This window comes from Electrophorus electricus, chromosome 15 (assembly GCF_041902795.1).
Source record: "Electrophorus electricus isolate QZ-2024a chromosome 15, ASM4190279v1, whole genome shotgun sequence".
In the NCBI taxonomy this organism is placed as follows: Eukaryota; Metazoa; Chordata; class Actinopteri; order Gymnotiformes; family Gymnotidae; genus Electrophorus; species Electrophorus electricus.
Window position 1 is genome coordinate 13559206 of NC_137511.1, and position 23921 is coordinate 13583126.

The window sequence follows — 23921 nt, forward strand, 5'->3', positions numbered from 1 at the left end:
TTGGTTAAAGCCCCAACACTGCCAAGTTGCCACTGCTGGGCCCCTGAGCAAGACCCCTAAGCCTCAATTGCTCAAGTTGTACTCACTCATAATTGTAAGTCGCTTTGGATAAAAGCATCAGCTAAATGCCATAAATGTAAATGTAGTGGTACGGTAAATATAGAGTGTTTTTCTTCGTTGTTTTTTCCTGCTTTTTTGCATAACTTTGAGACCTCAGCTTACTGTTATTCACTTCAGAAGTGTATATTCTTAGCAGTTTTTCCAGTAAAGGTCAGCTATTATTTCTATCAGAGAGATCACTGTCATTCCTTGTCAGTCCACCTGCTCCCGTGTACAGCTTTAGCTGTGATGGGAGAGAGAATGAATGAACAGGAGTGTCTAAGCCTACACAGCCTTGAGCATGCCAGAGTGATTTAAAGTCGCATCTAACTGAAGGCATAAAGGTCAAAACAGAAATTCAGCTGAAAATAAAGTTAAAAGAAACTTGGCTGGAACTTGGAAGATGTTCAGCTGGAAAGCTGGAAATTGACTGTGACTGGTTAAGTGCAGATGCATCTGTGGTAGCTATAAAAGAGACTGTACTTTTAGCAATAATTATTATTTAATTTCTCTTCACTCTAAAGAAGCTTTTCAGGTTAGAGATGTTCTGTTCCGTGTCTGTTTCTGCTCTTGAGTGGTAAATCAGTGGGCCACCACTGAGGTATTGGTTTTCCCCATCTATAGCACTAATGCTAGCCATACACCAGAAGACTTGAAAAGACACCTGACCACCTTACACCAACTGACCGAGATGCCAAAAACTCATTTATTGTAAATTTAAGTAATACAAAGCACAGCTTTTGTAGTGTTACAAAGTTCATATATCATCAATTTTGTACTAATAAATATATTGTTTCTGATGTTTTAACGTTTATCTGTCCAGTTGTTTTGTTGCAGTCCCAGCCAATGCTGTGTGCTGTAGAGAAGGACATGCATCCTTAGATTATAATTTAGTGAATTTTGGCAAAATTCCTAAGTGCTTTTTGAAAGGTTATGCTGGTTATTGATTTCTTGTTTGTTTTTTAATAGGCAGTTTTTTGTGTTTTTTTAATTATTTTTCCCCCAGTCAGGTGAGACTTAATTAAACATGAGTCCATTTCTCATTTCCCTAAGGATACTGTGACTTAATCCTAATGTCTTTGTCTCTGAGATTTCAACTCGGACTTTCAGTAGGCGAAATTGAAGCGGCACAGTAATTATTTTTTAATCAGTTATAGTTTGTATTTGAACTCCAAACTACACCGCCTGTAATTTGATAAATTGGTGTTGCAACGAACACATTTTGACCTTGTCTTATCTAAGTGCACATGCAGGGTGGAGGCTATTCGTGGTAGCATGCTAATGGTTGCTGATCATTATCACTGAACTCATTTAGCAGGGCTGATGGTCTGATAAACACTCATTAGCATCAAGGCTAAATGCGAAGGGTTGGATCTTTTTGGGTTTTGTGTGTTTCCCATTTAGTAACACCCTAAAGGCTAAGCGGAGATGAAATGGGATAAATATTTTTAGGTGTTTTACGCCACGTTCTCCTCGCTGACACCATCTCTCCATCAGTAAACGGTGATAGGCTGATTAGTCTGGAGATGACAGTTTGATAGGCCTTATTTATCAAAATGTATCTTAGTTGCTGTGATGCAGTTTGTTAACATATGACGCACATTTTTTTTGTGTCAGATTTAGATGGAACTTGGAGATGTCCACCTCCTTGTTTAGGATGTCATCACTCTGCCTTTCTGGGTGGTTCCACAACCTCTGAAAGGTCAAATCTGGATATTGGAATCAGAAGCCTGCGCGTCTGAGACTGTAATCTCTGTAATCCGGTTCACAGTGATCATTTTGGGTAGGGTTTAGTGCCTGGGACACCCTTGTATGGGCTTGTTGGTTTGTTTGATTACATTTACAACTGCCATAGTTACTCTAAACACAGTGACATTTTGATCTTTTGCAAATGCACAATGTCAAACTTGACAATCATTGAATGCCTGTAGGTTCCATGTGGCTATAACCCTCAAACCTTAGATCACAGTTGGATTAACCAGTTACCTACTTTTAAACCTTTTTCTTTGTTCTGGGAATATACCTCTCTTTTTAGGGTAACGTTTAGGGTAACACTGCATATTAAATTTCAAACAGTTGTTCGTGTGGTTGTTGGACTGTATGAGTTCTGTGTAACCGGGGTCCAGAATCTTGAGCAGGCAAAAGCTCATGCTTAAGAAACATCCCCCAATTTATTTGATCAAAGAAATAAGTCTGAGTTTATCTGTAAAAACAGGTGGGACTGCTCTTTGGCAGGCACTCACTCTCCTGCCATAAATTGTGGAGCGCTGCCAGAGACACTGAGTGATTTTTTTCATGTGGGTGTCCTTCAGTTTAAAGAGTGCACCTTTAGGATGTAGAACACTCCCAATAAATAAAAATTTCTCTCATTGTAGCTGCCAAGTAGTTCATTTTAGTACTGCTCAGACCACCAGCTGAGGCGCCACTTCTTCCAGGAGGTCAACCAGAATGCACCTGATTGGGGTCTGATTTGGCTGAAAGAATAGGTTCTTCTTTCCCTCACAAATGTAGCCAGGCAGAACACCTGCTGGATTAAAGAGATAGGCCCTGCAGACTTACTGAACAGTCTATCGATCGATCAATCGATCAATAAAAACACTCATTCGCTGTTCCCCCATGGGTGGTTCCGTGTTTCCACGTGCAGTGCTGAGTCGTGAAGTTCCGTCCGAAGTGCTGCTTTGCTCCGTTCCCCATGCGGACTCCATTCATTCGTTTTAGCAGAAAGGCACCGTGAACCTTCAGGCCTTCAGGGAGACCTTTGGTGGGGAGCACTCATATTTTGTCCCAGCCCACGTAAAGGCACTGTAGCATTACGCAGCTGTTCACCAGACTATCCATGCTGGCGTGCTCAATCCAGCAGAAAATTGAGTGAGCTGGAGAGAGAAAGGAGACCAGGATGAGAATCCACCCAGCAGTAATGGGCTATCAGACTGCTTTGGGGAGGGTGGGTAAGTGGTTGCCCCAGTACTAGGAGTTTAAGAAATGTAGTGCTAAATTGAGACTTGTGTGTGGTTTGTGCGTATGGGTGGGTGTGTGTGTCTGTGCAGAAATATTAATAGTTTATCAACAGGTGTGGCTATGATGTCTTGGTCTATGACTGAGGAAAACTGTTAACCAACACATACGTGTGTGCGTGTGTATGGTGCTGCACAGATGATCGGGCTATAAGAGGTCCTTCATGAGCTATGCAAAGAACTCTGTTTAGTCTTTGATCTATATCATATTATGACCTGCACCATGTGTCTCGCAATCAGGCCAGAGTAGCGTCTCTAAGTTGTGGACAAACTCCTGTCTTCTCTTTTTACTGACTGCAAATAGACACAGCGTCTGTATGTACTTGCCGCATTTCCTCTTTTCATTCTAAAAGCTACCCAGCACTTAATTCATTAACATTTTATGTCATAGCATCACAGCAGATTACTGCTTCTGTCTGTCTGCTTATTAGATCCTTCTGCAGACTCCAGCTCTCTCTCTCTAACGCTACCCTGTGTCCCCCATCCTCCCTCTCTATCCTCTGATCAGTCAAACGTCCTGATCCATCTCTAATGATTTTCTCTGTACTCTGGGCCCACCGATGGCCCTGTGAAAGAGGTCTCCGCTGATCTGAGGTCAGCCATTGTCTGAAGTGGTTCTGGCTATCTGAAGCTCTTTATTTGGTTCAGTTGAGTCACTCTCTTCAATGTGGAGGCTGTTAGATTCACCTTGAGCTCAGTTGTTCAGGATGTTTAGAAAGTGTCAGGAGAAAAATTGCTAATATCACCTAAAACTACATAATTTATATAATGATTTTTTAATGTACTTGTGAAACTAACAGAGGTTTTTAGTTTGTGTGTTTTCAATTGTGTGTGCACACTTTTAAAAGACCAGTTATTAATGGCTAGTTTTAAAAAGTGTGTGTTAGGGGGAGGGGGGGGGAGGAACACACATGCTTGGCTGCCCATTCATATTTAAACACCCCATTTCAAATGCTGACTATGCAAGACATTCCCTCTACAGGTGATACCGCAAAATGAAAATCAATGCTGTGTGCTTGTTAAGAACAAAGAACACCTCCGTAATTGTGAGCATGTAGCACATCTTTTAGTTAACAGCGAAAAAAAAAAAAAAAAAAAAAAAAAAAGAGAGTTAGACTGTCTAAAAGATCAAGGTTATCTTGGAACATCAAATTATTTATGTTTTTAATGTAGGTTGAATGTCGGTTCAGTTGTCCTGAGGTCTTGTGTGGGGAATGTAAGCAGCCATGTTGCTGTTCTCGCACACACGTACATTGTTTGTTTGGAATTTGATGGATCAGCAAACTGGTCAAAGTCATGGCAACAAAAGAAGGACGCCTCGCCCCGCGTACAAACACCTCGTCCCGCATACAAACACCGCAATCACATACAAACGCCTCGCCCCGCATACAAACACCGCAATCACATACAAACACATCGCCCTGCGTACAAACACCTCGTCCCGCATACAAACACCGCAATCACATACAAACGCCTCGCCCCGCGTACAAACACTGCAATCACATACAAACGCCCCACCCCGTATAGAAACGCCGCAATCACATACAAATGCCTCGACCCACGTACAAACACCTCGACCCGCATACAAACACCGCAATCACATACAAACACCTCGACCCGCATACAAACACCGCAATCACATACAAACGCCTTGACCCGCATACAAACACCGCAATCACATACAAATGTCTCGCCCCGCGTACAAACACCACAATCACATACAAACACCTCGACCCGCATACAAACACCGCAATCACATGCAAACACCTCGACCTGCATACAAACACCGCAATCACATACAAACGCCTCGACCTGCATACAAACACCGCAATCACATACAAACGCCTCGACCCGCATACAAACACCGCAATCGCATACAAACACCTCGTCCCGCGTACAAAAACATTGCTTGATCTGAAATGGCAGACTCATCGGAAAGATAAGGGGCTGGCCCTGGTTCAGTGTTCTTTCGTAACATCTTATAGCCCCACCATAACTCAGTCTAGATTAGTTTTACTGAGGAAAAGAGGGCCAAAGCAGTGGTAATGTTTTCCATAAGGACTGTATTTTTAGAGTTGTTCAGGTCCATCCCTTGTACTGCAACACACAGATGGATATCTAGGATCAGAGTATTGCTACTGTATGCGTTTGGCTTGAAGAGTCAGAGAGGGGGACAAGCATCTGTCCATTGATTAAACATGACTGTGGCATCCGGGAGAGGACTGGAACGGAATGGGAATGGAAATGGACAATCATCTGACACTGTGAAATTCCATTGACCAGGAGATGCCTTTAGAGGAATAGTGTATCTAGATCTGTCTAGACTGGACTAGTTTATCTAGACGAGTTGGTCTAGTGGTGTAGAGTAACCAGTTTGTTCAGTGGAGCAGTAAGCGTAGTCTTCCATGGGGAGAAGCTGTGTATCGCAAGGTAGAGAAATAGATTATTCAGTTTGAATTCTCTTTTTAGTGTGTTCTGTTTGAAGGGAAACATTTTGGTTATAGTATGTGTGTCTTTGTGGGTACGTGTGTATTTGCACGTGTTTACACCTGTTGTGTAAGTTTGTGTGTGTGTGTGTGTGTGTGTGTGTGTGTGTGTGTGTGTGTGTGTGTGTGTGTGTGTGTGTGTGTGTGTGTGTGTGTGTGTGATAGATAGATAGTTTCAACTTTATTGTCATGCCTGTCTGCATACATGTGCAAATCTGCGTTGATGATGTGCTCTACTCACTCACCTCGTACGCGGAGCTTACTGGAAATGCCAGTTTGTGGCACACAGTAAGAACAGGACCACAACGGGCCCTTGGATATCAGTAGACTAGACAACGGCTGCCCTGTCCAGCTCAGCCACGGTCTCGTGTGCTCTTCTGGGGGCAGGCTACTGCTGCAGTGCAGAAATAAAGACCTTTGTTCACCGCACAGCTCTGCACGTGTCAGCCTCAGGCGATCATGCTGGCTTGATTGAAATGTGACGCCTCGCACGGTCTCGAGATTTATTCCTCCGATCAAGGATTATTATGCTAAGTAGAAATTGAAATATATGTGATCAGCACAAAGATCTGCAACAGAAATGAGCAGGCACTGAAAGAGAACCATTCCCCATATTCATTCTCCAGGATAGCTGTCCATTCAGCGGACCGAACCGTTACGTTGTATTTAGTTATTTTTCAGGTGTTTGACACGTGCAGCGGTCCATGGCTGCTGGTCTGCTGCGGCGTGATCTTTCATCAGCTGCAGGTTTCCCTGAACTTTCCCTGACAGAATCAATTTGCCCTGGCACCCAATACACTAATCCAAACATCATCCCCCTTCCCTGCTAGCAGTCAACAGCAATTGTGCCTCAGTGAGAGTGGCAGGCTATATTATTATAGTTTTATTAGTAGTATTATATATATATATATATATATATATATATATATATATATATATATATCATTCATCGGAAGGTTGCTGGTTCCACTGTCAAGTTGCCACTGTTGGGCCCCTGAGCAAGGCCCTTAACCCTCAATTTGTGTGTGTGTGTGTTTTAATCAGAATAATCCAAGAACTGGAAACTTGGTACCCACTATGAACAGGGCAGAAGAGGTCGAGCTTGCTCGACACTAAACAGGCGGCGTTTTTCACGGCATACACTAAGCTCCTGCTTGTCTTAGTCAATTTCATATTTGTCCTCATCTCATCCGGCCAGTCCTCACAGGATTGGAGGATAATTTTAAAGCCTTTATGATTTGTTTATATCTGAAATTTTTTTTAAAGCTAGCTTCCGTTTTCAATGCGTGAGTTTGATTGAAGACTAGCAGTACTAACGAAGCACCATATTTAAGTTGGATTTATTATGACTAGAGATCAACAGCTCATTCTTTCATAATGTTAAAGCAGAATACCTCACTCAACAGCCCCCTGATTTGACGCCCTTTGTCTTAGTCTTTAAAGAGCCATTAAAGGTTTTTAATGAGTTGAAGGTAATGTTATATTAGAAACATTCTAAAGCAATTATTTCTGAATTCATAGTGTAATTTTTAAATATTTAATGAACAAATGCTTATTATCATATAAGGTTTCAGAAATGTATAAAATGCAGCCATCTCATCAGTGTTTATGGTAAAAAGTTCTCAAAAAATAATAATACTGTTTCAAAAGATATAAAATCCGTTACATGAAAAAGTGCTGCTTTTAGCGAAATATCTTTTTACGAAGTGATCTTTAGGATTTTACACATGCATGCCACTATCTGTGGCATGCATGTGTCTGGCACTGGTTTGCGTTTTCCTTGACATCAACGTTTTACATCAAGTGCTGAGTATGGATAACAATGTAGAGCACCTTTTTAAAGTGCTCAAGGGTTGTCCAGTCTCCCAGCAAGGCTTGAAATAAAATAACTCAAGATGCAAAATCAGTTTTAGTGGTCAACAAAATTAAGTCCAATTTTGTCTCATTTGTTGTTATTAAATTGTTGTATTTTATAAGATACAAAAAAACATGATATTGGCATTATATATCAGCCATCTTCCTACCTGCTTTCTAAATATTGACACCAGAATCAGCTACTGAAAAAGCTGTATCGGTCAACCACTAGTCAGTTATTATTGGGAAAAGTCCGTAACAAACCTATGTGCACCAGCATTACATAAAATCATATTGGAAATCCCATTATTATTTAGGAACTGTAGTAGTGGTGCAGTGAACTCTTGGTTAACGTAAATTGTTGCATTTGGTCACTGGCCATTACCTGTGGCCTTCTTAAAACTAATTGGAGGGAGCCACTTAAAGTCCTCTTATCATTGTCTTAATGTTCTCTCAGTGATCACATTATGCTTTTTGCAGGAAATTAAGTCTGTGATTGAATTTATCGTCTGTGTCTTATGTGTTCTTCATGCGCACACCTTTGTGTGGCTCTTCTTGCCTCTAGTCCCGCCGAGTGGCGCTAAGAGACATCATCTTTTCTTTTTTACTGTGTTTAACAAGCTGTGTTTATGGCCTCACTCCAGGTGACATGCTTTCTTGGCAATTATAGGAAATGAAGAAAAATGACTCCTACATGGCTTGAGCTCATGCTCCTCACCAGCAGCTTGAGGCACGGTGTCAGACCAGCCAGCAGATACTAAAGGAGGTTTCTCTCTTATATTCCAGAGTCTTTCTGCGAGCAATCAATCAATACGCAGCCGTGCTGAACAAGAAATTCCTGGACCAGACCAACTTTGAGCTTCAGGTAAGTGTCGGGTTGCAAAAGACGGCATGGACCAAAGTCGCCTTTTCTCATTTTTCACATCCGCAGGCTCTTGGGTGACCTGTGGGTGTTAAAAGAGCAATAGTTTCTAGCTTTTAAGACCCAGGTCAGGGTTTGGGCCACATGCCAGGCTGTAGTGCTGTTCAGGCCGGGGGCATTCCCAGGATCTTCGCTGTTGGCATCTTTCAGCGTCACAGCGCTGCCTTTCTCTAACTGTGCTCTGTAGAACGGAAAAAAAAGAATCAACAATAATGACTATGTTTATAAAAGGAAAGTTTGCGAGCGCGACAGTCCTCCGATGCCTCCCGCCTGCAAGCTTGTCGCGACTGCTGTATGTGGGAGTGAGGAAAGGCGAAATACCAACATGAAAAATGTGCATTAAAAAAGCCTCAATGACAGTCTAATAGCTTGCAATTTTAAATAGTTCTGTTTGAATATTTAAAAGCACTTCTGTCAATGCTGTCTAGTTCCGTTTCTTCAGTGTGCTGAGCTGATATAACAAATGGATAATGCAGAATAATGTAGACTCTAACACCCAACTTATAGTCTGAGGATGTTATAGCCTGAAGATTTAAAGAAAGCACATAAAGGAGGGTGGAAGACCGAGAGAAGAGGGAGGACAAGAGAAAGAGAGAGAGGGAGAGGCAAGAAAGATGGAGAGAGAAAGGGGAGGGAGGGAGGGAGGGAGGGAGGTATGGGGAGAGTTTTACAGCATAAACACTGGTATTCATTTCCTGTTAGTTTGTTTTCTTATTAACTGTTTTAGCAAACTTTGTTGGTTTGTGTTTTGTTGTTTAGGAAATTGAGAGCCCCTCATTTCCTCTAATGTATGTCCAACACTGACAAAACGCCTGCATATTTAATGACTGAAGTTACAATGGCACATCACGTTCACTTAACGCAGCCATAACTTGCTTTGTGTGCCAAATGGTGTTTCTCGGACACCATTCTATTAGATGACGTTAGTTTGACCTTTGAGGTCAATCTGAAATGCACTGCTTGCTCAGATCTTTTCAGGACTTTGTCTTTATGGTTCATCAGAATGGGTTTTGTTGTCATTTTTACCTGGTTGCTTGGTGTTGAGGTTATCCCGAAAAGAAAAAAAGTGACAAAAGGATTGAAAACCTTGATCTGTGTGCTTTGTTGTTGGAGAAACGTGTGACCTTTTACCTTTCCTCTCTGCTTCAGCTGTGGAACAACTACTTCCATCTGGCCGTGGCCTTCCTTACCCAGGAGTCTTTGCAGCTGGAGAACTTCTCAAGTGACAAACGAGCAAAGATCTTTCACAAGTGAGTGTAGAGTGAGCAGTCCTTACTGCCCTTCTCAATGAGGCATTACATATGCGTACGTGCATGAATGTGCATCGGAGAGCGAGAGAGAAGGTGAGTATGCATCATTTTATCAATACTTTATCAGAGTTTCAACAGCTGGAAAACACTACATGGTGTGTAAATAATAGATTTATTTCTGTGAAATGTCTTAAATTGCCTGGTCGACTCCGTAGTCCCATAGCTGAAAGGGCGGAACCACATGACCTGGTGCGACTGCCTCTGTGCTCCAGAGGTGCTGTCCTTCATTGTCCTCACGTACATTAGGAATGTCTCCCTATAGGAGTGAGCCTGTCCGGTCTCTACAGCGGTGACAGCTAGCTATAGGAAGGAAACTGCATTTTTCCTGTCTCTATTTCTCTCTCTCTCTCTCACTCTCTCTCTCTCCCCCCCTCTCATACTCACTCTCTCTCTCTCTCTCTCTCCCCCTCTCATAATCACTCTCTCTCTCTCCCCCTTTCATACTCACTCACTCTCTCTCTCTCCCCCCTTTCATACTCACTCTCTCTCTCTCTCTCTCTCTCTCTCCCCCTCATACTCTCTCTCTCTCCCCCTTTCATACTCACTCTCTCTCTCTCTCCCCCCTCATACTCTCTCTCTCTCCCCTCTCATACTCTCTCTCTCTCCCCCTCTCATACTCTCTCTCTCTCTCCCCCTCTCATACTCAATCTCTCTCTCTCTCTCTCCCCTCTCATACTCACTCTCTCTCTCTCTCCCCCTCTCATACTCTCTCTCTCTCCCCCTTTCATACTCACTCTCTCTCTCTCTCCCCCCTCATACTCTCTCTCTCTCCCCCTCTCATACTCTCTCTCTCTCCCCCTCTCATACTCTCTCTCTCTCTCCCCCTCTCATACTCAATCTCTCTCTCTCTCTCTCCCCTCTCATACTCACTCTCTCTCTCTCTCCCCCTCTCATACTCTCTCTCTCTCCCCCTCTCATACTCACTCTCTCTCTCTCTCTCCCCCTTTCATACTCACTCTCTCTCTCTCTCCCCCCTCATACTCTCTCTCTCTCCCCCTCTCATACTCTCTCTCTCTCCCCCTCTCATACTCTCTCTCTCTCTCCCCCTCTCATACTCAATCTCTCTCTCTCTCTCTCCCCTCTCATACTCACTCTCTCTCTCTCTCCCCCTCTCATACTCTCTCTCTCTCCCCCTCTCATACTCACTCTCTCTCTCTCTCTCCCCCTCTCATACTCACTCTCTCTCTCTCTCTCCCCCTCTCATACTCTCTCTCTCTCTCTCTCCCCCTCTCATACTCTCTTTCTCTCTCTCCCCCCCCCCCCCCGCACACCCTCTTACACTCTCTCAATCTCATTCTCTCTCATGACATTGGCTTTAGTTCTTGCCGAGTCCAATTGGATTGCCAGGAAAATATTTCAGGCAGGTGGCAATGTGTGTGGTGCTGTTAAACTTTAATTAAGTTTAGTGCTAGACACACACACACACACACACGCACACACACACACACACACACACACATACACACACTCATAGCCATAGAATATTTCAGTCTTCAGCCATCAGCAGTTAATGAAGTGTAATTTTTTCACTTGATGGGAGCATTTCAGTCTCTGAACAGCCCTCAAAGAAGCCCTGATTCACACATACTGAGGTGTTGATTTGTTTCAGCTTTCATCAGAAAAGTGACTCTATCATGGATGTGCGGCAGAACGTGAGCTTTCTGGCTTCCCCAGTGAGGGCCTGGAATACCTTCTGGCTTTGTGCTCTGTTCTGGCCTGTCCATCTTCTGTCATGGTGACCTGCTAAAGTGTTGTTCACTTCATCCTTCATCTGCTTGCTGATGTACTGTTTCTAATTCTCTTGCTCTCTCTGTCTCGCTCATCCTCTCTGTCCCAGCCTCTATTCCACATCCGCCTTTCTCTGTCTCGGTCCCACCCCCTTACGTCTCTCTCTAATGATTTGTTAATGGGATGAGTGAGTGGCTCTGTCTCCTGGGATGTGTGTTTTGAAAACCAAGTTGTTTGTATTTGAGCTGTTGGGATCATCTGTCTGGATGCATTTCTGGCCTGACGGGATGTGTCTTTGTCCGCTCTAAAGCGGTGCGCTATTGACATGCATGACCAGTATTAAACACAAACACACACACACTAGGTCACACACACACTAGGTCACACACAAACATGGCAAACACGCATGCAAACTCCCACAGAGCCTTGCACCACACCTTACCTCGGCATCCCCGTGATGCATGTTGGTGCAGGCTGCCCCTGACTCAGACTTGTACATGGCTTAACACAGGTTTGTAAAGCCATGGTTTGATCGCGCAGCAGTCCTGCTGAGGAAAGCTTCTGTGCATTTCCTATGTGTGCTGTGGGCTGTTTAAAAGTGTACTGTGTGTTTCCTTTCTATTACGTCACAGATTCCTCACCGAGCAAAGGAGTCTCCTACTTTCTTTTCTATTTTCATTAAGAGCACAGAGATGTGTAATGACAAGCTTCTTGGCCAAGCCTCAGGAAATAGCCTGCTCGGTTGAATCACTTTATGTGGTCTCTGTAATGAGGTAGCAGTTTGTCTAGATTGTAAATTGGATTACACCTCTCCTTGTTTTTGACAGCTAGTGAGTTACATAGTTTACACCAATTCATAGGTGGTTTCATTGAAACAGATATTTTGAGAACCACTGCTAAAACGTGGGTGTTAGGGTGTTAGTTTTGTAATTCCATGTTTTAGTGCGTTTTCCCACCCATTCAGTGCTTTGCGTGGACACAATAACAAAAGTGGGGCTGAGCAGCTCCAGGTAAGACTCCAGCAGTCATACGTGCCGCCGCGCTGCACTCGTGTTTGAGTGTGTGAATCTGCATCAGGATGTGGACATGCTTCCTTTGTTCACATCTTCCCAAGGCCTTCATTTCTCCTGTCCTTGTCATCGTAAATTACTCCACTTCCAGAGCTTATTGGCAAAACAATCCGGTGGTGGATGAAAATTCAGGGGATTGCTTCAGGTCTTCTCAAATGTCAGGACGTGACAGCGTGGCAATGAGTGGATATTAACGAGAGAGTTCTTCAGGCTCGGAGCACGTCACCTCTGCCGAAGCGGCACGCGGGAGGTGGAGCGGTGCTGGGCGAGCCGGGGAGAGCACTGCGCCATGCTCCTGATCTGTTTATGTCATTAAGTAATTGATTTTATCTTCAAAATGTCTGTCTGTTTGTCCAGCTCTCAGCCTCCTCTTCTCCCCTCTCCCTCCTTCTCTTGCCCCTCTGTCTGGCTCTCCATCCCTCCCTCCATCCCTCCGCGTCCTTTTCCTTCTGTTCGGCTCTCGTCCTTTTCTTCCTCTCCTCATCTGGCTCTGTTTCGGAGTGTCCGTGCGTGGACAGTCTGCCTCCATCCTCTCTCTCCTCTGATTTTTGGACCCTGAGAAATGGTGTGTCTTAGGCTTTTGGAAACAGATCCTTCTAATCTAACCCGTCAAATGAGGAGGAAAAAAGTTTAAGCATGCACACAAATGGTTATTCGTGTTAACTTCCAGTTGGTTATTCATGTTAGGCGTTTGTCAGCTCTGAGACCATGTTGTTTCTTTAGCTGCTTTTCCCTGCACAGGAGCTGTCAGATTTATCAAATTACAACACACATGCCAGTGCGTTTTCTGCTGTGTTCAATCCGAACAGAACCAGAGCGCTTATGAGTGTAAAACTTGCCATTTTTCACAGTGCTCAATACTTTTTGTTCTAAGGTTTACTAATAAATTGGAGTAGACACAGTTCGCCATCTAAACAGTACAGGCACTTTTTAATAGACCTGTGAAAGCCTGGCTATACTGAGCGCGTGATTTACTTATTCATTCAAGTTATGAATGTGACATATGTTTCTAACAAACTGTTCACAAAAAAATAGGGGGACATCAGTCAGCTTGTATAAATATAGGCAAAACTTTACATTAACATTCCCTTAACTAGCATTATTCACATTATTAATTATTCATTAGAAAAAACATTAGCATTAATAAACAATAGGTAATGCTGTATAAGTAACACTAATGTATAAGTAGATTAACAGTAATAAGTAACACTAGAGATAGCTAAGAGGGAAAAAATTAAGCATTATGTGTTATTGAATTATCAAAGACTGCATGGTGTTCCATGAGACAATACTGGTGATTCCAGCTACTTTGTTTACATTATGGTTTGTTCATGTTAACTAAAGCATTACTAAAACATAAACATAATAATGCAATAGAGTGAAACCTCCAGTTGGTTATTCATTCCAATGTTAACCATGCAGTGTGCTCAGAAAAGAGGACTTTTCTGTACAGAAAAAATACCCCCAGCACAGGAGCTGTAAGCACGCACGCCACCACACTGTCCATAGTGCACTGAACCAGCGGGACAGTTTGCATGAACCAGCGGGACTGTGAGCACGCACACTACCACACTGTCCATAGTGCACTGAACTAGCGGGACAGTTTGCATGAACCAGCGGGACTGTGAGCACGCACACTACCACACTCCCCATAGAGCACTGAACCAGCGGGACTGTGAGCATGCACACTCTGTTTTATTTGTCTACAGTGACGCATCCTGTAAAATATTGTACAAACCGTAGTTAGTGCACTGCTGTTCATTAGTGCACTGCAGGCAGCAGTGTCCTCCTTGTTTTTCATTTTGTCCTTGGCAGTGGCATCAGCTGTTTTTTGTTTTTTTACACACTGACTGGAAACCAGCTATTGAAGAAAAACAATCTTGGCAAGTCTATCATTTGAAACCAGTCCAGTGCCAGTTCTGATGTTAATATCACGAGCCCAAAATACCTTTCACTGGCGACGGCAGTTCAGTTGTTCAGAATTAGCCGTGTGACAATGGCCCTAACCACCAGTCAGCTTTGTAAATCTGACCTCTCGGAAGACATTCGCACATGCTATCTGGAAAACTAAAGCTACCAAAGAAATAATTCATCTTTATGTAATAATCTGGTGTTTTGTTGGGGAATTCATTTGGTGAGCTATTGTTTCATTCCTGCCACTGCACCTGAGGCCCTCTGGGTGTGGAGAGCATGTGATATTCTGAGTCCTAACACCCATCCCCTCAACAGAAGGAAGCTCTGGGCCCCGGAACGGCGTGTGCTGCTGTGACTTATGCTGTCTCTCTGTGCCTTCCAGGTATCAGGACATGAGACGACAGATAGGCTTCGAGATCCGGGACATGTGGTACAACTTGGGTGAGTGTCCGAGTGCCAAATATAGCTGTAATGGCGCCGACTGCGATGCAGACAGGAGCGGTTTGACACGAGGCAAAAGGGAACACTGCAGATCATGGGCATCTGTTATGACATTATGACTGTTCTGAATCATCTGCTGCTAGATTGCTTGCACTTAACATGTTGGCGATTCAGTAATTTGTTTAAGGCACTTAAGACACGCTAGTGATAATGCTGCAAACAAAACTGATTTATTAGCCGAGCACTCTGTGTGTGCGCGCGCGCACGCGTGTTTGTGTCTGTTTTTGAAAGCCCCATGTGTAGTGAATGTCTCAGTCAGGGGTTCTTGTGGGTCAGTACATGCACCGTTCTGGACCAAAGCCAGACTCAGCAGTCCCTCGGAGAAGTTGGATGTGCTTTTGTGTTCGTGAACACAGCTTTAGAGCTTGAACAGACATGCTTACATTGCTTATTTTGGGCTTTTTAATCAGCTGTTTTGCCACAGAAATGTTTTGCAAAAGCGCTGTCTGTGAAAAGTTTATAAATGTAGGTGCTAATTGGGTTCAGGAGAGGGACAGATCAGTAGGTACAAAGCTGAGAACATGTCACGATCACTGCTTTCAGCTGATCTATAAATGAAATCCCACATCTTACTACCACCTCTCAATCTCTAGGTTCTTCTCTTTTTTTATTGTGGGGGGTGGGGAGGGTGACTTATAATTAAGGCTTTGTTAATGAACAAAACTATTTACATAACTCACTGTGCACAATAATTATAGTTCATATGCTGAAACCATTTTCACAATCTCAGAATTCATATGACAAATGTGGATAAGAGGTTTTTCATTAAATGCATGACAATATAGATGCAGGATTCCGCTTCCCTGTTATAACCTACTCACTCGTGATATCAGACAGAAACCTCTGAAAGAGCAGACAGCTTTGTGCTGCTTTCAATGCAAGAAAAGGCAGACAACGATCTTGAGAACATATGCAAGTTAAAGTGAGCTCTGTAGCCCCAGTCAGATGTGGTGTCTGGTGCATCTTGATTTCAACACTTTTACTGTTATGCACTTATTAAAAATACAAAGTGAACAACTTCTCCTGCCACATTCTCTTTGTTTAAAACAAATCTGTTGTTTTAAAATGTCTTGCTTGTTTCTTGTTAATGAACTGCAGGTCCACACAAGATTAAATTCATCCCTGAAATGGTGGGGCCGATTCTGGAGATGACGCTGGTGCCAGAGACCGAGCTGCGTAAGGCTACCATCCCCATCTTCTTCGACATGATGCAGTGCGAGTTCCACTTCACCCGCAGTTTCCAGAGGGTCAGTTTTACTGTGACACCCACCGCTAATCAGGAGCAAAGTTCTGCTCAGTGCGCCGTCCTCACAGGCCCAGCTGTACACCTACCGCAGAAGTGCAGGAAAGAAGTGCACGCATCAGTCTAGAGTCAACGTTCTGCTCCTGCATAGTAATGTTCTACCATGGCACCTATAAGAAAAAGAACTGCAGTCTCTCAGTTTGTCAGGCCTTTTAATACACCACCTATTATTCAACTGAAGATGCTCGGGTGTGCATTACGTTCAGTTTTACAGTTGCGGATGAGTCACGGTTAAAACTTTCTTCGCACTTCTCCCAGGCTCTGTAAGGAGCGGGCCAGCCTGACGGTGTGCGCATGCGCTGACGCAAAGCAGATGAGTTCTAGCGATTAGCTTGTGGTATTGTTGTGGACAGCAATTACTGGGGTGGATGTGTCCAAGAGCTGCAAACGGCGATTCGGTCCATTTGCATTCATGGCAGGTGGGGCAGAGGGAGGCTTGAGTGGAGCTCTGCGTGCCTATTATCCAGTTCCATTACGTGCTCTAATGGACTTAATAACTAGAGGAGCTGGAGAAATCAACAGGGCCAGTGCGCTTCTGCACATGCCCAATCACCTCCTGCACAGAGGCCTATATGACCTCTTATATCTGTTATTTATCCCTGTTTGAGGCTTCGCTCGTTTACCGTTACCTGGGTTGGCACTGGGACTCTGGCCATTAAGGTTTGCTTATGCTAACTAGTGTGGTTTTTTGCGATATAAAAGCCCACAGTGATGCACCATTGCAGCTGGAGCTCATGTGGACCCGTGTTGGCCCTCAACTATCAAAGGCAGGTTTCTGTCGCTAATAGGTGGGCTTTTGGATATGGCTCCCAGATAAGCATGCGATGGCAGTGCTTCAGAGCTTTTTTTTTTTTGTCGGATAAGAATGAACTTAATATTATGATGTGTTTGGGGAACTTCAGATCCGCAGTGTGGTGAGATCCACATCTTGTAGCCAGCAATCGAATTCTCCAGTGGCACCTGCAGTTTCCCCAGCCCAGGCTAAAAGGGTGGAGAGGTCACCAGTGAAATGCTCAGGGCCTGGATCGGTCCCAGATCTTGCTGAAGCTACGCAGCTTTTGCCAAGGCTGCTCTCCCAGCATGCGTACGCTCGGCTACGTGCTTCAGAGACAGGCCTGAGTCACACTGCACGCCGTTTGAACCCGGGTGCTGCCTCTTGGTACAGCAGGTTACGATGAAACCCCAGCTTTCGGTAGCCCCGCCTGGAGAACTCTCGCACTGATGGCCATGACCTGTAGCTCGGCCGGAGCAGGCTGCATAGCTGTGGTGTGTAGCTCTGCTGGAGCAGGCTGTGTGTATATCTAGGGAAAACATGCCCCATTAAGCAGTGTGAGAGCTGATTGGCGATGCACAGCGAACGTCTCCACGGTGATCGGGTTAACAGCAGTGCTTTATTGTTCTCTCCTTTGCCTGTCATCTCTCTCTCACTCTGTCCCTGCCTGTCTCTTTCTCCTTCCGTCTCTTTCTCCTTCCGTCTCCTTCTCCTTCTGTCTTTCTCGCTCGCATGCGTACACGCTCTCGACCTCTCCCAGTTTCTGATTTTCTCTAGTGCCGGCCTTTGCTCATGTTCTTTTGCTAGCAATCGCACTCTCTTCCTCTCACCATCCCGCTACCCTCCTTTCTGTCTCACTCTCTCCCCATCTCGGCCTCTCGCTGTCTCTGTGTCCAATCTCTCCCTGATGGAGCATTTCATTGCTAGAGATGATGAGCAGGTGAAGATGAGCTCGCAGTCAGAGCCGATAAATGTTGATTATGCTGAGAGAGAGAGGGAGGGAGAGGGAGAGAGAGGGAGGGAGGGAGAGAGGGAGAGAGAGAGAGCAAACAAATAGGTGGAGGAGATGGTGAGGGAGGAGACGGTGCTAATGAAATGAAAAATTAGCCACAGTGATTATTTACAGCTGCTGTGTTTAATTGCAGTTTGAAAACGAGATCATCACAAAGCTCGATCATGAGGTGGAAGGAGGCCGCGGTGACGAGCAGTACAAGACTCTGTTCCAGAAAATGTAAGCCGCGATTACAGGCCCACTCTCGGACTCCAAGGCTACTTACACCATCACACATACAGGGACAAGTCACACAAGCTGTGGCACCTCTGGAGAAAAGGCTTAAACTTAGTGCAGTACAACATTTTTGGACGTAGTTCTTTTCAATTGATGCATCAAGGTTTTGTTTTTTTTTAAACTTTTGTGTGATTGTGCAAAGATTAATGCCTATGGCTCCTTGCACATTCCTATGGCTGTGTGAGGGTATTCTTGAATGTGCTTGTGTGTTTGTGTGTGTGTGTGCACGCATGTGTGCGTCAGCCTGTTAGAGCACTGCCGAAAGCATAAGTACCTGGCGAAGAGTGGTGAGACTTTTGTGAGTCTGGTGGTGCGTTTGCTGGAGAGACTCCTGGACTACAGGACCATCATGCATGATGAGAATAAAGAGAACCGCATGAGCTGTACAGTCAATGTGCTGGTGAGACACACACACACACACACACACACACACACACACAGGCGAGCGCATATATACACATTATGACCCTATCACCCCAATCTTGCTGCTTAACCAACGGCCTCTAGGCAAGCTCAGCACTGAGTCCAGATAGCTGTTGATTAGCTCTGTGTATGACAACACTGGGCAAATATGCTTAGACATGCACATACTCGAGGACACACACACACAGACAGACAGACAGACAGAGATGCACTGTGTGGTGTATAATTCCGAGATCACAAAGCACTTCATTTTCTCAAAGCCTAACCGCCAGCAGTACCTTCTCTACTGGGAGGCTGTAAAGGTCATTTCCCCTGGAACAGAGCAGTACATCCAGGAGTGTGTGGATGTGTGGAGAGCCAGCTAGGACCAGGCTACTGCTGCTCCTCCAGCAATGCTCCTCCTCACCGCCACTCTGCTAGCTAGCAGGTGGCTGATTTGGGTTGTCTAAATCAAAATATTGTATTAAACATATATATTGTTTTTATAGCCGCATTTAAGAAATAAATACGTCCTTAATTCTTCAAACATATGGTGTTCAAAGATGCTTGGACATGCCTAACTGCACCTTTGCAGAAGTGCTTTCGTGGTATAGTTTAGCTAATGATTCTATGCAGCTGAGCTTGTCTAGGCTCCCATGAGAAATATGGGAATTCTTGTATCTGGTCCTGTGTAGCGTCTGGTATCAGTGTGAGGTGTGAAATCAGCATTTCGAGCATCTCTGTCACTGTACAAGTGGTTCTGCCTTAAGCGGAGAAGCATGAGAAGGCTGCAGCTTCATGGTCCAGTCTGGCTGGTGTGTGTTGATTGAAGTATTCAGCCCGGATATTGTTCAAATAAGTCACCTTGGGTCTTTTACAGAATTTCTATAAGGAGATTGAAAGAGAAGAGATGTACATCAGGTATGCATTTTTGGTTCTTCTTTGATGTTTCTTGGTTCTACTGTTTTGTACTTCATGTAATCTAAATCTTAAACTCTAACCTATTGTACTGGCTAAGATGCATTTTATGAGTAGATGACAAAGCACTTTTGTAAGTTGCTCTGGATAAGAGCATCTGCTAAATGGCAAAAATGTAGTAGTGGCAATGAGCGCAGTTTGTTTTGAAATTTATTTTTGAAGTGCATTGTTGTATAAATGTGTGTGTGTGTGTGTGTGTGTGTGTGTGTGTGTGTGTGTATTTAGGTACCTGTATAAGCTGTGTGACCTTCATAAGGAGTGTGACAACTACACAGAGGCAGCCTATACTCTACTGCTGCATGCAAAGCTTCTCAAGGTGTGTGTGTGTGTGTGTGTGTGTGTGTGTGTGTGTGTGTGTGTGTGTTTGTTTGTTTGTTTGCATGTGTGTCTGTGAGCATGTTTCTGTCTATCATTGCACAAACAACAAAACATTTACCCACCAATTAAAGACATCAATGCCTCCTACATACATGCGTAAGACTGTGGTGTCCTGCTTCTCTTTGGCAGAAGCTCTCGTCTAGAACGGCTTACATGTGTCTCAGTATGACACAGTTCAGGCACAGTAAGTTTGCTCTCTGGGAATCCAACCATGACTTTGGTGTTCCCAGAACCTTGCTTTAGGTCACCCTGTTTTCAAACTCACATGGTTCTTAACATACTTTTTCTTTTTCATGCTTCCATCAAATTGTTACAGTGCCTGAATGAAATTATTATTGTTTTTGCCTGTGAATGATCACTTTAGATAGTAGACTGTTGCTTTAGTAATGTGGTCATTCGTCTGCATCGAGTTTGGTGGCTGCTTGGTCAGGCTTGTGGGCTTTCCTGGCAGACTGGAAGCCTTTGTGGTGCTGGTTGGTGGGTGAGTGAGTGGTGAGAACCACTCCACCTCTCTGCATCCTTGCTGTCAGTAGTTCCAGCCCCTCGAGTCACTCCTCATGAAGAGGCATCTGTCCGAGGTCACGCTCACACGTGCCTTTGTGGCTAGATTTTAATAATATTAGCCTGAGACTCTGCTTGCATGCTCGCTGCAGTTCACTGAAGTACTGCTGAGATGTGTGGGCTTGCTTGTTTATTCATTATTTATTTATTTGTAATACTGAAATGTTCCCTGCAGCTGTGACATCGAGAATCACAGTAGAAAATAGTGAAGCTGTTATGCTATAAATTTAGATGGATGTTTTTATTTTTGGAGTGAGTGTTTGTGTGTGTGTGTGTGTGTGTGTGTGTGTGTGTGTGTGTGTGTGTGTGTGTGTGTGTGTGTGTGTGTGTGTGTGTGTGGTAAGCAGTAATAGGAGCTGTGTACACAGGCTGGCACTAATAACACTCGCTAAGCAGCCTGAGAATTATTGCCTCCTCCGACCAAATGGCCTGTTCTCTCACCCCTTTGGTTAGCACTTTACTTTTGTTTGCTAGACGCTCTTGATTAGTTTATTGGCAATGAAAGCTAAAGTACTGAGAAAGGCCTTGAAATCTGGGACGCACCTAACACATGCTGAGTTGTGCGTGGGAGTTATTTGCATGTGATATCTCTGTAAAGGAACTCATATGTGACACACCTGTAACATGGCAGGTCATTTTATATGACCCTATATATTCCAGTGATGTCATTTCCTGTGGAAATTTGCTATGCACTCCTTCCTGATGTGATGTGAAATGTCAGTTGCATTTGCACTACAGTGAATCATCTCTGACATGGCCCTGAGCATAAAACAGCCTCTTCCCCTTCCAGCCAATGGCTGTGCTTACCTGAAGGTCAGCTGACCACATCTGGCCAGTCAATGTGCTCATTATTTTTGTGTGTGCTAGAGCCAGAGATAGACTGGTTTGTAGGGTCAGGTGGAAAAAGATCAAGTGCTACTGTTAATCTTTCCCATCCTAAAAAATTCATAAGAGAGTGTGTGTGTATGTTTGTGTGTGTGTGTGTGTGTGTGTGTGTGTGTGTGTGTCTGTGTGTAACTGAGATGCATATACACATGTAATGTGTGCAATAAATGGGAAACTATGAACTATGCACTTTGAAATGTTATAAGGGATTATATGCTGCATTTGTAGTGGTCAGAGGAGGCATGTGCAGCTCACCTGACTCAGAGGGATGGTTACCAGGCGACCACTCAAGGCCAGCTCAAGGATCAGCTCTGCCAGGAGATCATTAACTACTTTGACAAGGGCAAGGTAAATGGCCGTTACTTTCAGTTGGATCGGACCCATGATATATTAATGCTGAAGGTCCAAAATATAACATTTCTTACATCTGATCAGCCGCACTTACTTCACCATCATGTGTAATCTGAACTCGGAAACCTACACTCTACACACTTTTTTCTAGCGTTGTCCAGAAGAACGACTTGTCACAGTCGTTGTTCCTGCTTGCTATTAAGGCACAAATAACAGACGAATTCCAAACCAAATAATAACAGTCTACTTCCAGATATGTGCCTAGGACTTACGGGAATGTTCTGTCTGTCTTGTTCTGTTCTCGCTTTGTTATACTGGAGAGATTTGTACCAATATGTCACACATGATCAATATTAACATTTGTGAGGTCTACATTGCTTAAATAATTATACTTTTGGTCAGTGCAATTTGTTTGGGGAGGGGAGTGGCTGGAAATTCAAAACATTTACCCACCTTGGCTTGACATTTTAATAATACATACAGCGCACAAAGTGACATGCTCTTCCACATCACAAGTCACCACAAATCAATACGACCGCAGATGCCTTCGGTTTTCCCGTTGCCCCTACTGCAACCTCGGCACGCTTCCAGCCTGCTCCAGAGACAGCAAGTCCGTGCGTGCGTGTACATCCGTGCTCCAGGGACAACAGAGGGCAGACAAAGAGATGCATCCATCCGTGTAGGAAGGACCTGCACACAGGAGGGACCGCTGAGGACCTCGGGCCCTGGGCTCCCCCACAGCTGTGCTGGCATCACGGTGGCGCTTTAAAGAGAGACATTCTGAGGGGGAGACGCAGCGCTCTCTCTACCTGACAACATGGACTCTTGGTCTGGATCACAGTTCACAGGGTCCCCTACTCTCTTCTGGTGCTTCTTATATAGCTTTGGGACTTAAATTTGTGTGCGTGCGTGCGTGCGTGTGTGTGTGTGTGTGTGTGTGTGTGTGTGTACATTGTCTAACAGCCCTTTTTGTGATTTTCAGTCTCATATTTTTCACTCTCTAGTGAGGGTCCTTTCAGGCCTGTGCAGGTTGAGGCTGTCGGGGAGGAAGCTGAAGTGGAGCTTGTCCTCTAGTGAGCTCTGAGCTCTTGGAGTGCTCTGTTGCTCAGACTTCCACGAACTAGCAAATCTATTTTAAATGTAGCTCTTTATGCAGGGACCCAGGCAATGGCAAGGCTTTTCCCTCCAGAGAAGCTGACAGAGAAAGAGACCAAATGAGTAAGAGAGTAAAAGATTGGAAGAGTCACATGGACAGAGAGAGGGAGTGATGAAGACAGATAGAAGATAGATGGCGTGACAGTGAGATGCACAGATAGACTCACTCCTGAATGTGGCTAAACCACTGGCACTGAGCTCCCTGGTCCCAGGATATCGCTCTCTCTCCTTCCCTCTCTCCCTCACGCTCTCTTTCTCTCTCTCTCCTTCAGTCTCTCTCTCTCTCTTTTTCTTGCTCCTTGGCTCTCAGGCCTTCCATTAGTTTTCTGCTGATAGACTGTTGCCTTCACAGACATTTATGAACCAATGAAATTATTTATCACACTGAACGTGCGGTTTAATAGCATACTGTGAGTTTCATGCTATTCAGAGCTCCTTTTAGTTGTTGCAGTTGTTACTCTGTGCAGATGAACCAGCCATATTTGCTGTGCTGCAGAAGTTCCTTAGTAACAAAGCAGTAGGCATTATTAGCACCTGCAATATCAATAATATAACTGTGTACTGTGTCTTAGTGCCTACCGTCAGAGCACTAAGGTACAGTTCACAATGCCACAACAAATAATAACTGTCCACAAGGGTAGTAGTATAGTACAAGACATGTGGAAGACTATAGAAAAGCAAAGTGGCTTTTTATTGGTGAGCTGTGGGTTGTAAAGCTTGAAACTCACTACTGGTTATCGCACAATATTAATGCCGTTTGGAGCCATTGATAATAACCAGTGTCCGTTTAGCGGATGCCTCTTGGATTGTATTATAGTGTGGTGCTAAATCTGTTTTACTACTTTTTTCTCCCCTTAATGAGACATGTCATTAACAAGAGTGTTTGCTTTCATCGTGCTAATTGCAGTTACAGGATGGGTGTGTGGGTTTTACTGCACAGTACAGAACTG

The 23921-nt window shown here is 44.3% G+C and overlaps 1 protein-coding gene across 4 annotated transcripts in view; it reads left to right on the top strand.

Annotated features, from left to right (window-relative positions):
• dock1 (dedicator of cytokinesis 1) overlaps positions 1 to 23921 on the top strand; it is a 182581-nt gene that overhangs the window by 129837 nt on the left and 28823 nt on the right. For all 4 annotated transcript variants that reach the window (XM_035533660.2, XM_035533661.2, XM_035533662.2 and 1 more), the window contains 9 exons: positions 8240 to 8318; positions 9525 to 9625; positions 14780 to 14838; positions 15997 to 16145; positions 18119 to 18204; positions 18505 to 18661; positions 19544 to 19584; positions 19867 to 19957; positions 21694 to 21813. In XM_035533660.2, coding sequence (XP_035389553.1) covers positions 8240 to 8318; positions 9525 to 9625; positions 14780 to 14838; positions 15997 to 16145; positions 18119 to 18204; positions 18505 to 18661; positions 19544 to 19584; positions 19867 to 19957; positions 21694 to 21813 — 883 coding nt within the window. The remainder of the gene's footprint in view (positions 1 to 8239; positions 8319 to 9524; positions 9626 to 14779; positions 14839 to 15996; positions 16146 to 18118; positions 18205 to 18504; positions 18662 to 19543; positions 19585 to 19866; positions 19958 to 21693; positions 21814 to 23921) is intronic.